This window comes from Papaver somniferum, chromosome 5 (genome assembly GCF_003573695.1).
Source record: "Papaver somniferum cultivar HN1 chromosome 5, ASM357369v1, whole genome shotgun sequence".
NCBI classification, from domain to species: Eukaryota; Viridiplantae; Streptophyta; class Magnoliopsida; order Ranunculales; family Papaveraceae; genus Papaver; species Papaver somniferum.
In genome coordinates this window covers 172,188,108-172,200,567 of record NC_039362.1, presented here as the reverse complement: position 1 = coordinate 172,200,567, position 12,460 = coordinate 172,188,108, and the positions used below count along the sequence as shown (strand labels likewise).

The following is a 12,460-nucleotide window of genomic DNA, read 5'->3' as shown; positions in this document are numbered from 1 at the left end:
TTCATTTTTGTTTCATTCAAGTTTGTTTACAACCTTGTTATTTACAAAAGTAGTTGAAAAAACAATCAGATTCTAAACCGCTTCTCAAAGTCACGGATATCTCTTTAATCCTACTTTTAATAATTTATTCAATTAATTAAACATATAATACTAAATCCAGCTTTAACTTTGAGTTACTTTCCGTGTAAAATCATTTTAATTTCCAAAAAACAAGTGAAAATTTAAGAGATCAACAAGATTTGCAAATATCGAATTGTATATTGTAACTCGGATAATGTCTAACAAAAGAAACTAAAATTAGAGTTAACATGTAAAGGTGATGGTCATATGGATAAAAAGCTGTAGGAGCTTAACAACGTAAGGATCATGCTGTTTTTCAAGCTCAAGCGGACTCTTGGCACACGGATCCGAGGCAATTCTGGCGATGCATATCGGAATTGGGAGATAACGGCGTGGAATTTCGACCTCTCTCAGGCTTCCCCAAGTAATGTTTTATGTACTATATGTAGTTGAATATCATTACTACCAACCTTTACCAATGATCCATAACCAATCAGATGTCACACCTGCAAAGATACCCATGCCGAGGAAAAACACAAGTAAATTCCCCAGTGCATTTTGTTCCGGACCCTGCAAAACACCAATGCACATTCATTCCCTTTTGCAGAAAAAAATAACGGTATTATGAGAAGAAAGTTGGCATCTCACAGTAACTAACCTTGTAACCTTCAGGGGCGACAGTTAGGACGCAAACAGTGAGATAACCATTAGTCAAACCTAAATAGGAAGTTAGCAGGATCATCCAGCCTTGGTCTCCATATTTGGCAGTGAAGTAAAAACACGGAATAAGTAGGAAACGAGAAAGAGATGCAATAACCAGCCCTTTTCGCGACTTAAGCTTCAAGCACTCTATGACGGGAATGTATCTTCCAATTAGATCCCACACATTATACATCGCAATCAAAACAAGAGCCTACCTGAAAGATTACCAAGCAACAGGCAAATTAACCAAATTTTCTCAACAGCATAAAGAGTCAGAGAAATGCCTAGTTCTGGTTTCTGTAATTGAGAATTTACCAAGAGCCCAAGCTGTGTTTTCCAGTATCTTCGCTTAAAAACCAGGGAAAAATCGATAACGTCAGTATGTATATAAGAAACACTGTAACAGCGTAGTCAATGTTTTGGCGAAGCAACTGTTTGTTGGATAAGCGTTCCTCTTGTGCAGCCTGCAAAAGTTACAAAGTTTAGTTGAAATCCATGCTCATCAAATTTCCCCAAATATATATTTAAATCTCAAAACACGCGAGAGAGACGGTACTTGTTCAATGTCTGGTAGTACTGTTTTCACTCCGCCAGCAGCAAGATCAGCAGAAACAGTCTTGGATCCTTCTGAGGCTGCTTTGGCACGGTAGTACTTCACAATAGGCAACTTGGGGAAGACATACGCATACAGAAGTACACATAGTAGCTCAAAAAATGCAGAAATTCCAAAGAACAGCACTGCAATTTAGAGTTAAGATGTATAATAAGTACTAACAACAAGAGAATTATCTCAACATCTTATCAATGTCATTCAGTAATAGATAGGAGTTTACGTACAAGCTCCCTTGCGAAGGCCATTCTTGGAATTCTCGAATGCTGCTTTTGTAATCAACCTCAAGGCAGACGTTAGAGCACCAGATGCAGCCGGGCCAGCCAAGAAAGACTATTTAGATAAGAACATACATAAACATTAGACTCTCGCATTTAATGCAAATTGCAATGGCATATAACCTGCAAAAGCACATGAAAATTGAAATTGTGAATCCTGGACCATGAACTTACTTGCAAGAACTCGGGGCACATGAATGATAAATCCCCAATCATTCCACCTTGAACATGTGCATCTGCAACTCCAAATGCCGCACTAACCAAACATATACCAATGAACGTCCCAATTCCACCTCTCCCGGATGTAGCTAAGTCCAACTAATCCACCCAAAAAAGGATTAAAACATCAATTTGAGCTCTTAATTGCACCCTAAATTGGAGATTATAAGTTTCAATCGACATTAGGGGTGAGTATCTATACTTACAACAAGAATCAGCAAAGAACTGACGAAGAACAGGAGATAACCTTGTAAATTTCTTCTTCTTGTATTGATTTTTGCTTCATTGTAAGCTAAAATCGCAAGTGTTACAGTTGCGAATGGTTGGTAAACTAGGGTTAGAACCCTAGATGGGTGATAATTCTACCAAAACAAACAAAAATTGATTCACTAATTGAAAAACATTGGATAATCAAAATTAGAACATGAAATTAAGTGGTGATGTGAGTACCGGGAAGACGAAACCGAAGTAATCGACGATGGTTAACATACTGTTCCATGAGAACATACATCCATTTCCAAGAAGCCAACAAACTACCATTGCAGTCAACTTCCCCTGATACAGCAAACGAAAAGGCATTAGAATCGAAGATCGTAACACTAATATTTTCGACTGCAACAAGAAGAAAGTAACAAACAGACAAACCTCTCCGTTTTCGGCATGGATTGCCATGGTTTTCTTGCTTCAAATCTTAGCGGGGACGGAGAGGAAAGGAGGTAGCTAGGTAAGAAGAAGTTGTCTCTCTCAAATAACCTGAAATTGTTGTTCAAGAAATAAAATCTTCGAAAGACTCTGAGTTCTGTTGGAGTATTTTGAGTGTGTGCCGGATATGTTTGCGTTATTTATGTTACATTCTTTTCTCGTGGCGGGTCAAGTTTCGGCAATATTTTCTCGTGCCAGCAATTCAACCAAAATTGCCTTCCGTGCCAACTTTAACCCGAATTCCTTGTCGTGCCCATAAAAACAAAAATTATACTCAGCCTGTTGGCCCATTAGAATTCAAATTCAGTATGATTGTAGCCCCATTCTTGTCGGACCTTGTTATAGTTTTGTGGGAACAAGCTGAAACAACCTATATGGTAAGCACATTCAATAGAAAAATGTGAGTACTTATGAGTCGCAGGACGTAACTGGGATGCAATCTATGGATTTTGAATACAACAAAGATTACAGATTGGCTGTTTATAACACAATTTACACGTACAATTCTATAGAAAATCGAGAGAATTCTGCCGGTAGTCTCGCACTAGAGGCCGACACCACTCTACTTGGGCCTTTAAATGGGCTTACAATGGTATAGAAATGGTTAATGCACAAAACAACTTTAATCGGCTCTTCGCTGAAAAAGGCAACAATGAAGATTTAGTCAGTCGGCCGCTTCAACGTCGTGTTACCATGCATTAAAACGTGAGGTTTAAGTCGTAACAACAGCGAACGAAGGAAGTAAAATGTAATAATAACATGTAAATAATACCAATATTCTTATGAATGAACAATGAACCAAAAACACTTACATTTTGATATCGAAATCAGTAATTTATGTGAATATAAAACACATTATGGTGATAAAGCAAACTAGATTTGTGCCCGTGCTACGCACACGGCATTCTATTTCTTTTAATTTGATGTACGTGAGGCTTCGCCCCGCCCAGTTTCGTGGGGATGCATATTTGATTTGGTGTCAGCAAGGCTTCGTCCCGTCCCGTGGAGATGCATTCTTGATTTGGTGTGCGCGGGGCTTGGCCCTGCCCCGCCCCGTGGGAATGCATTTTTAATTTTGTGTGCGCGGCGCTTCGCCCCGCCCCGTGGAGATGCATTTTTTAATTTGGTGTGCATGGGGCTTCGCCTTGCCCCGCGGAGATGCATTTTTGATTCGGTATGTGCGGGGTTTCGCCCAGCCCCGTGGAGATGCATCTTTGATTTGGTGTGTGCGGGGCTTCGCCCCGTCCCGTGGGGATGCATTTCTGATTTGGTGTGTGCGGGGCTTTGCTGCCCTGTGGGAATGCATTTTTGATTTGGTGTGCGCGGAGCTTCTCCCATCCCCGTGGCGATATATTTTTGATTTGGTGTGGCGGGCAAACACGTTAAATAGGTGGAGAATATGTGTATATGTATATGTATATTTTATTTATTTTTTCATTTTATTTTCGCATAAAATATGTGGATTTTTTCCCATTTATATATTAATTTGGAAAAAAGAGTCCTTATACGGGTAGATACTCGATTTCCAAATTGAATTTGGACTTCCATAAAATTCCAAACACGGTAGGTTAGGTTTTCCTTTTGAGTTTGTAATTTTTAAACCAATCATACGTTTCCAAGTGTCCTCGCGAATTCTAAATTGAATATGGTTTCCTTTTTATTTATCTTTTCCTATTCTTTTTATATCAATCATACGCTGCCAAATGTCCTTACCTAACACTCGTTTCACAAAACTAAAAAAAGGCCTATTTCGACCAATAGAAAGCGAGGGTTTCTTCACCATTCAACGTGTGAGCTTTATTTGTCTAGGTCTTTAAGTCTTTAGATATAAATATGAAACATAAACCAGTTTAAATAGGATGAAACCGGCATCATCCTAGTTTACAATGACTGAAAATTAAAATTTATCCTAATCTAAACATGAAGAAATCAAATTCAACAATCTAAAACAAGGTGAAACCAACATGAAGTCGGTTTCATTTAGTTTAACATGAGTGAATACGAATTTAATCCACTCCAAATAGGATAAAATAAATTTCATCCTTGTTTCAAATGAGTGATACCAAATTCAACAATCTACGATTTATCCTAAATAAACATGAAACCAGTTTCATCCTATCTTAAAATGGGTGAAATCAAATTCAACTCAATGATCTCAATCTAACATAGAATGCAACCAGTTTCATCATGTCTATTCAACACAATCTAACACAGAAAAAAACCAGTTTCGTCATGTCTATTTAGTTCCGTCTAAATTGAACAACAACTGATATGCAACAAAAAACATTTCCAAAATAAAATAAAGGGACAATTATAAAATGATCACTCTTTTTGTAATTGGGTTACAAAATGGCCATACTTCCATAATCGTCTTACAAAATGATCCTACTTTGGCAGACATAACAGTTCAAGAAAAAAATGGGGTTAATTGTTTCCAAAATACTCTCCCTTTTAACTCAAGCAAATGTTAACCACACTTCAACATCACATGTGGCAGCTGTTGATGTGGAATTTCTCAGACTCACCTTTGACACGTGGCAACCATGGCACATAGCAACTTTGTCGGGAGAGACCAAAATGAACTCTGAACCTATGATACAATGTAAACTGCCCTCCCTTTAAGCTTCGAATTCATGTGTATCTACAACAAACATGAACAAGAACCTCTAGAATATAAACAAGTTGCAAATGCATTTTATTAGTATTTTTAGTTGACTAATATTTATAGCAGCTGCAACCAAGGTCTAGTAAGGTGTAAAAACAACACACAACATGCATGAAAAATGATACATAGCTCAGGAGGAGATTCAGTAAACTCTCCTCAAGAAAACCCAATAATCATAACTGTTAATGTATGTAGATAATTTAGAATCCTATAGAGTAGTATATAATATCATGACCGCAAGCCCTTACCTTTTAGGCAATGGAAATCTTCGAAACCAATGTCACCCAGGATATCATTGACTTCCTCTTAAACTAGCATGAAAGATGATACTGCACCTGGACGTCTTTGAAACCTGCAAAGAAAGTTGAAAGAATTTGAAAACGGAACAAGAAAACCGTAAAGAGCATAAACACAAAAAGTTCAAAATGGGTTGAGGTATACACTATAATCACCAAAACACTTGAGCTCAATAAATCTGGATTACCAAAGATGTGTTACATATAAGAGCTATTGCTTTTTAAGTTTCATGATAAGAAATTTCACCTTCAAGGTTTCAGAATGAAAGTATCTAATGCACTCTCCTATACTGTATCATCACCTGTAATACCAAGTAACCAATTTGAACTTAAATTTGACAATTTCAGCTACACATACTGAAAAGCAAATGAAGAGAAGCTCAAATGAAATAAAAATATCAGGCAGTAAAATTTCTCATCATATGAAGGATCCTCCGTGGTCACCATCTAACTTCTAAAAAAGACGTGAAAACTGGAAAAACCAGAGATACAATCAAGCATTGATATTGTACAATCCTAAATTACTTGTCGTTCAACAGTAAAAAGGAATCAATAGAGTACTTTCTAGGATCAGCTTATGATTCCCAATCTTCCCTGCAACTCTCTCTTCTCAGAAGGTCCGGAATCTAGAATTGTACAAACGAACGAAACAAATGTGTTGGGATTATTAATCCCATATTGGTGGGCAATCTAAGACCCAGCCGCTTATAATCTCTTAGGACCTCTCCACTTATTGCCAATTGGTTTTGAGTTGGATGTCCGTATTCTAACATGGTATCAGAGCAGGCTATTTGCAACGAGTCACATGATTTAATTATTCCATCTAACATGGTATTAGAGCAGGCTATTTGCGACGAGTCATCTTATTTAATTGTCTACGTGTTAGACCCAACGAGGCTACACGTGAGGGGGCGTGTTATGGACAATCACTCATTGTCAATTGGTTTTGAGTTAGATGCCCTTATTGTAACAAAATGCCACCAAAAAAATAGTGGAGATCACAATAATAAACCCTAGTTTGAGTTCCTAAAGGATAAGAAGAATGGGTTGAGTGAACATACAGATTATCATTTCTGCTCGACAAAAACGTTGAGATACCCCAAATGAGTTGTACATGGGATTACTCGATCCTTAGGACAGATTTGTTGATGCGTGTAGGATTGAACAAAACATGATTTTTGCAATGAAAACTAATGTCACAAATATTTAATTATGTGTCAGAAATATAATTTCTGACATATTTTAATTGTCGGTCACTGTGTTATAAAAAGAGGTGTTGCAAATGTTCTGCCCGACGCTAAAAGTGTCGAAAATGACGAGGAGCTTTTGTAGCATAATTTTTCTATTGCAAATATGTATTTACGTCATAAATAATTCATATGCCACGTAAGCTATTTTTTATTTTGTTTTTAAATATTTTTTTTACTAAATCGCTTTATTATTTGGATAATGTGTATTATTAGATTTTTTTTTAGTTTTGACAGTTTTTTTTCTTAATAAATCACATTTTTATAATTGAGAATACTAAGATAAATAAATTTGTGCTATTAATAACAGAAATTATGCCGTTGAATAATTTGAACACAGCTGATTAAAAATGATTACATACATTCCAGAATAACATAAATTACATTAGCCTTCAAAAAAAAAATACAATTTAAATAAAAAATCCTTACAGATTTTCCACGTTGTTAAACCAAATTGTTATACATTTTAGAACTAAACTGGTTTCTCTCAACAATACAACAAAATTTTATTTCCAATCCTCATTGTTGCTCTAGATCTGGAATCTATTCTTTGAGTTGAAGTCGATCATCACTTACTTTGAAGGATTAGCTGTCTTGATTACCTGTAAAATGAATTCCACATACAGAGACAGTAAAAAGTAAAAACAAAAGCCCATGTATACAATCACGATTTTAATAAATTTAAAGTAATAGAGAAGGAATACCAATTTGAAAATTAGAAGATACCATTTTTTAATTCAAGATATTCAACTTCTTAACCCTATGAGTGTTCTTATCTTTCATTCCCTTTGCCTTCTTGATTACATCTAGGGAAAAAAAAACTCAAAATCTAAATCTAAATAATTTTAAATAACACATAATCTTTTTCTAAAAAGGAAAAGAAAAACATCATCAAAAATTTAAAAGTTTGTGCAGTTAGATCAATATCTTAATTACCTTGCTAGATACATAGTTTTGTCGAATTTCTCCGTGGAAATGCTTTCCCGTCGCACCAGTGAGATAGCCGTACAAAATACATAAAAAATCAAAAAGAAAAAGAAAAAAACAGAAAACAGAAAGGAATTGCCTTCTACTGTGTGAGAAATATCTTGAATCTACTAGAAGAAGATTTGATGGTGGTGGTTCCGGCTATATTTTAAAGACATCTGTTTAGAAAGAAGGAAAAAGAGAAGAATGGCTAATTGATATTTTCCTCCACATATGGAAAGCCAAATCCTCTTTCTCAAACGAATCTTGAGGAAAACAAAAGGGGAAGTGGGCGGTTATTTGATTTAAACATGGTCCATTTGTTTTGGTTTGGTAATTTTTTTGACTAGCACGTGGTCACTTGCCAGGCGTATTAGACGTATTTGTAGGGCAAAGAGATCGGATGTTTTCTGCAAAAACTTCTTCTGGTCGATAAGAATTTAAAGGTGGAAGGATAGGAAAAACAATGTCAGGCATTCCCGAAGATCTCTACCTTGAAATCTTTTTTCGGGTTCCCGTGAGATCCACGTTTATATGTAGGTGTGTTGGCAAGTTTTGGTCTCAAATAATTTCTAACCCTAGTTTTGTTAAGATGCACCTTTATTTTAATACACAGAGAAAAAACTATAATCTCATCATGGACCGCTAAGGCGACAGAATCGGAGAATTCACAATCAACTCTGTAAGTTATGCTTCATTATCCTCGTTGACAGAGAGTGAAATTGTTAAATTTGTAGATTATCCATTCAGTGAATTTACAACTTTTCGATTGGTAGGTTCATGTAATGGTCTGGTTTGCATATGGTATGGTGGCATGGCTTTCATTTGTTTTAACCCAGCAACGAAAGAGTACAAGAGAATATCCAAATCATCACTACATGGGTTTTCGAATTTAAGGCATTTGGTTATGATTGCAAGGCTGATGATTACAAGTTAATAGTTTCAGTTGAATATCATGGTTACGATCTACTTAACGTGTATATGTTGGGAACGAGTGAATGGAAAAGTAGTCAAACCGTGCCTTACAATATTCCTGATAAGCGACAAGCTGGTGTATTTGTCAATGGAGCCTTTCACTGGTTTGGCGAAGCGCGTGAGGAGAACTCATTGAAGTTAATAGTTTCTTTGGATATCAGCAACGAGAAATTCGACAAATTGCAACTTCCAATAGAACTTGTAGAGAAGAAGCATTCTTCAATGATCATTGATGTTTTGGCGTGGTGCCTTTGTGTACTCGTAATGACTCAGGATTGTTTTGAAGTTTGGGTGATGCAAGATTATGGAGTTCAAGAATCCTGGGTAAAACGTTATATCATCGGCCATGCAAGTATAATGACAAACTTCAACTTGAGGCAAATGTGGTCTTTATTGAATGGTCAGATTCTACTAGGGAATCACAGTCAGTTAGTTATATATGACCCGAAGCATTCAACTTTCAAAGAACTCAAATTTTCAGGTAATCTAAGGCTCTTTGATGCAAAAACTTATGTGGAAAGTCTAGTTTCACTAAACTCAGGTACTTATGCCTGTACGAAAAAAAATATGATAGGAACATCAAGAAAGGAGGCTTGTAAAGAACAAGAAAGATATGAACATCACTAAACTCAGGTACTTATGTTGTTCCATCTACTAAACAATCGGAACTCATAAAGTACACTTGAGCATTGAGGTAAAGACTAGATTTGTACGGTGTTTTTCATATGGTAATGGTACTAGACTTGTAATAGCGTGATGCATATGTTTTCATGGTTCCGCATCTGCTAAAGTGAACAATGAGATGTCATAATGCGACTTAAAAGCTAATACTTGTTATTTAGCAATTCTATTTTGCAAATCGTTTTGAGTGAAAATTTTGTTATTAGTCCAGTCTTTATAATATCATTTCCCATATATAACATCAGTTTTAAGTCTATTATGCTTGCAACCATGTCAAAATATTTTTTCATCGGCATGTTTGAAGTTCATTATTTTTAGACATGTCTGTTAATATTATTAGGCATTCTATTTAAAAAGAAAATATGTTTTTCTGTGTTTGGGTGATCTCAAATGTGGTTTTGCTTCCCTGTTTTTGATACCAAAAGCTGTTAGCCACGTAAAACTAGTTGATTCTGTATGCATTTATTAATATAGATATTAAAGCCGTACTGGAAAGATCTGATATACTTTGAGCCCTTACAAGGAACAACGAACTAATATTCCATTGCCGAAATTATCCGACTCTCTGTTGTTATGATCTCAAAACTTGGACAATGAACAAAACTTTATGCTATTGGCTGCTACATGATTAATCGTAATTCCTCACGCAAATAGAATGGTTTCAATTTCGTTGAAAGATCATGCAGAGGCTCTAATTTTAAGATGCAAGTGTTTCTAAAGATATGATTGCCTACAATACAAGTATTTCCAAATAGAGACAAGTTTAGTCTAAACAGGGAAGTATCGTGTACAACAGGCTACGTTGTACACGCTCTGGATGTTGGATATAAATGTCGTAATAATTCCATTAATACAATTCTTTGTTCAGACTCAGGATTGTTTTGAAAGTTTGGGTGATGCAAGATCATGGAGTTCAAGAATCCTGGGTATAATGAGAAACTTCGACTTGGGGCTTATGTGGTCTTTAAAGAATGATCAGTTTCTACTAAGAAATCGCAGTAAGTTAGTTATATACAACCCAAAGCATTCAAGTTTCAGAGAACTCAATTTTTCATGCAATCTATGGCTCGTTGATGCAAACAGTTACGTGGAAAGCCTAGTTTCACTAAACTCGGGTACTTATGCCCGTAGCAAATTAAAAAAGTGATAGGAACATGAAAAACGGAGGCTTGTAATGAACAACAGAGACATAGAACAACCGGAACTCATAAAGTATACTTGAGCATTGAGGTAAAGACTAGATTTGTACGATGTTTTTCATATGGTAATGTTACTGGACTTGTGATGCATATGTTTTCATGATTGATGTGGTTCTGCATCTGCTTAAGTAAAATATAGGATCAGAATCTCGCAACAATAATGCCTCAGCGAAATTATCAACAACACAACACAACAGCGTCGCAGAACAATTTTAGAAGTGATATAATAAACGACGTCAGCTAAAATCATGAGAAGAATGTAATGATTATGCGAAAATAAGAAAGTTTGCGAGATTAATATTTGTAAGGTTGCGAGAATGTCGCAAGACATATCCGAAAATAAAGGACAAATTAGCTGTCATCCACTAGGTACTTCCCTATAAATAGTCGTTCAATTGTAAAGGAAAGAGAGAGATCTTTTTTGAGTAAGAAACAAGTAAATAGGAGAGAGAAAATCTAGAGCAGTGGTTTTTCTTGTAAGATTGTTCAAAAATTCATCAATAAAATTAAGATTATTAATCTAAAAATGAGTTGAGTGTTAATGAAATCATGTGAGGGGTGTAGTGTAGGATTTCCTGCAACTACATAATGGCGCTAGAAACAGGGAATATTGAATATTATTCTAGAAAAAATGGAAGATTAATATTGAGATTTGTGAAGATTTGGAGTGATTGATTAATAATTTTACATAATTTCTTGCAATTCGTTAACATTGAAGAAATGGCTAGAAGAAGAAATACATCAGAACAACCAACTACTGTTAGAAGAAGCAAGAGAATTGCTGGAAGGGAAAGAAGTGAAATGGGAGAATCTACTAGAATGAGAAGTAATAGAGAAAATCAAATTCAACCACCAGTTCAACAAACACTAGTACAAGGGAGGAATACAGATTATGATAGGGTGAGTATACACACTTGGCAATCAAATTCAGCAGAAGAAGTAGAAGAAAATCAACAAACCAGAAACCATAGACAGGTAGAGAGAAATCAAGAAGCAGATGAAGGAATAATTCATGGAGATGAGGAAATTGGAGCGTTAGAAACGTTGAGACGAAGAATACACGAACAAAGAAGAGCTGAGGCAGAAGAACGTGCAAATTTAACAAGACAAAATCATGAATTAAGGATGGAAAATATGAGACTACAAAGTAGAAGATCGAGAATTATTACAAAATCATATTCAAGATCGACTAGAAGAGAAATGAGGCGAAACTCACCCACAATTAATGCTGGAAACAATATTCAAGAAGAAATATCAAATCCTAATGAAGAATATCGTGAAAATAGAGAAAGAACTGATGATCGTTACGTTCCACAAAATGAAACTTTTGATGATAGGCAAAATTGTAGAAATCAAGAGAACGGACAAAGTCAGGGACGAAATGACCAAGATGGCGAAGGAAATCGAGAGGAAGGAAGGAGAATTTTACATGAAAGAGAAACTCAACGAAATCAACATACGATTGAAGAAGAAATTGAAAGACATTATGCTGAACAAGCACGTTTAATTTGCGAACGTGAAAGATTGAGAGCGGAAATGGAAGAACAAGAGCTTCAGGAGACAATTCGCCAGAACAATCACGACAATCGAGAAAGAAGGCGTACACAAAATCGGAATAACGATAATATCAATGAAGAGTATGATAGAATACAGAGGATGGCTGAAAGACAGCGAATGGAATGAATAATAAATAAACAAAATCATGAAAGGGAAAATGAGAGATATAATCATATGAGAATTCAAGATAGAGATGAAGAAGAGACTCCCAGAAGAAGACGAGATGAGGATAATGAAGAAGAAATGGAAATTTTCGCGTGAGAAGAAAGACATGAACACAGTAGAAGGGAGGCGAAATTAAAA

The 12,460-nt window shown here is 35.8% G+C and overlaps 1 protein-coding gene, 1 long non-coding RNA gene and 1 pseudogene across 2 annotated transcripts; 1 reads left to right on the top strand and 2 right to left on the bottom strand.

Annotated features, from left to right (window-relative positions):
* Window positions 1–330: 330 nt before the first annotated feature.
* Window positions 331–2,448, bottom strand: LOC113278140 (annotated as a pseudogene).
* Window positions 2,449–7,175: 4,727 nt separating this feature from the next.
* On the bottom strand, window positions 7,176–7,997 carry LOC113278139. Its single transcript, XR_003325316.1, has 3 exons — window positions 7,716–7,997; window positions 7,506–7,585; window positions 7,176–7,381 (listed from the first exon to the last, which is right to left on the bottom strand). It is a non-coding gene; the product is annotated as an uncharacterized LOC113278139 (long non-coding RNA).
* Window positions 7,998–8,726: 729 nt separating this feature from the next.
* On the top strand, window positions 8,727–9,347 carry LOC113280068 (F-box protein At3g07870-like). Its single transcript, XM_026528713.1, has one exon. The coding sequence runs from the start codon at window positions 8,727–8,729 to the stop codon at window positions 9,345–9,347; it is 621 nt and encodes a 206-aa protein (XP_026384498.1).
* The last annotated feature ends 3,113 nt before the right edge of the window (window positions 9,348–12,460 follow it).

Coding starts and splice junctions, on each gene's coding strand:
- LOC113280068 (XM_026528713.1), top strand. CDS start 8,727: ATGTTGGGAACGAGTGAATGGAAAAGTAGTCAAACCGTGCCTTACAAT.